At 29.0% G+C, this 1,801-nt stretch overlaps 1 protein-coding gene across 1 annotated transcript; it reads left to right on the top strand.

Annotated features, from left to right (window-relative positions):
* Positions 1–9: 9 nt before the first annotated feature.
* Positions 10–318, top strand: LOC117239501 (omega-amidase NIT2-like). The gene is made up of 2 exons (XM_033505106.1): positions 10–35; positions 123–318. The coding sequence occupies exons 1-2, from the start codon at positions 29–31 to the stop codon at positions 293–295; spliced, it is 180 nt and encodes a 59-aa protein (XP_033360997.1). The 5' UTR covers positions 10–28; the 3' UTR covers positions 296–318.
* Positions 319–1,801: the final 1,483 nt, after the last annotated feature.

The following is a 1,801-nucleotide window of genomic DNA, read 5'->3' as shown; positions in this document are numbered from 1 at the left end:
AAACATCGCTAAACAAGTAGTGCGAACGATGTCGAGTAAGTATTCACTATGTAAAAGGTATTTATAGATAAAAAGTATGGGAAATATATAACCGAATGTATTTAACTTTTCCAACATTTTAGCATTTCACTTGGCGTTGGTACAACTTGAAGTAAATGAAGTAAAACGCAAAAATGTAGAGCGGGCAGTTTCCTACATTTCCAGCGCAAAAGAGCACAATGCTGATATTATAGCTCTTCCTGAATGCTTTAATTCACCATATGGAATACGTAATAATTTGTTTTTTTTTCAATAATTTACTATGTGTGTAACAACTATATAGAAAAAGTAAAAGTAGACAAATTACCTTACCGTTTATACTTCCATAAAGATTGTGAATTGATTCGAGAATATAGGATTTCCCCATTTTCATGATTATCGTGATTTTTGTATAAATATATTTTTTAAGATACTAATAATTAGGTACTTATAAATTAGTATTATCAATTATTTTGCATTTATAATTCCGCCTCTAGTATAAGCGTTAATTGAAAACTAACTTTATGTTTCAAAAAGTACTAGCAAAGTCGTTGAGTAACAAGCCACTGATGCTAACAAAAATAGCATTGTCGTAATTAAATATTTCTAAATATTCATTTTTCATTTTGAACCTGTAGAAACAATTTATTATATATACTATTAGCTAAGTAATTGCATATTTAATTAAGTCGAAATATAAAACTTAGTTATTTTAATAATTTAAAAAATAAAAAATTGACAAACATTTCAATTTAATTTATGGTTGGAACAAAAGACAGTTATTTTTCATTAATTGAAATATTGCAATGCAGAGTACTTTTCAAAATACGCCGAGAGTATTCCTGATGGTGAAACGAGCGTTGCTTCATCGAACGCAGCTAAAGAAAACAACATCTATGTAGTTGGTGGTACGATGCCTGAAATAGAGGGCGATAAATTGTACAATACCTGTACTATTTGGGGTCCCGATGGAACTTTGATAGCAAAACACCGAAAGGTAAATAATATATTCCTTTATGGCTTTGAATTTGAAAATATTGGGGCGAAGAAAGTGACTCTATCTAGGAATAATTTAGGAATATACATATGTACATACGTATACTATAACCAATTCTATAATTTACGGTTTATAAAATACGTTATGATACGGGAAACGCCCATTTTGTTGTAATGTGTTTGTGTTGTATAAATTTTTCACATACTTAAAATATTATTATACTTATTTTTTCTCCTTTTAAACATTATTAAATGATAAGATTTTTAATAAAAGAAAGTGATAAAAACGCTGTCAGTTATTAAATAAAAAATAATTAAAGTTTAGGAGTTGGTAACTTTGATATTAAATTACAAAAGTTGCAGCAATAGGATTAGCGACCACATTTTTATGTTATTAGGTACATCTATTCGACATCGACATTCCTAATAAGATTACTTTTCGAGAGAGTGATTCACTCAGTCCTGGTAACTCCTTAACGACGTTCGATGTGAAGGGCTGCAAAATAGGTATTGGCATTTGCTATGATATTAGATTCGAGGAAATGGCACGCATTTATCGGAACAAAGGTACAGTAACTTAATCGGTCAATACTTAACTAGCAAAAAATTAAATATCTTTCTTAAATATATTCTATATAAAATTAATATAATCTGTAACTCTGTATAAAAAGAAGCTTAATTTAAAAAACCAGTATATTTGCTGAAAATGGAACAAATAAAAGAATTAAAAGCACAATAAGAGGACTGTCCTCGCATATTCAGAAATGATGGAATGTGAACCGTGCAA

Source organism: Bombus vosnesenskii, unplaced genomic scaffold (genome assembly GCF_011952255.1).
Source record: "Bombus vosnesenskii isolate JDL3184/JDL3185 unplaced genomic scaffold, Bvos_JDL3184-5_v1.1 scf7180000014083, whole genome shotgun sequence".
In the NCBI taxonomy this organism is placed as follows: domain Eukaryota; kingdom Metazoa; phylum Arthropoda; class Insecta; order Hymenoptera; family Apidae; genus Bombus; species Bombus vosnesenskii.
The sequence above is the reverse complement of the archived record's forward strand: the minus strand, read 5'-3'. Positions and strand labels throughout refer to the sequence as shown.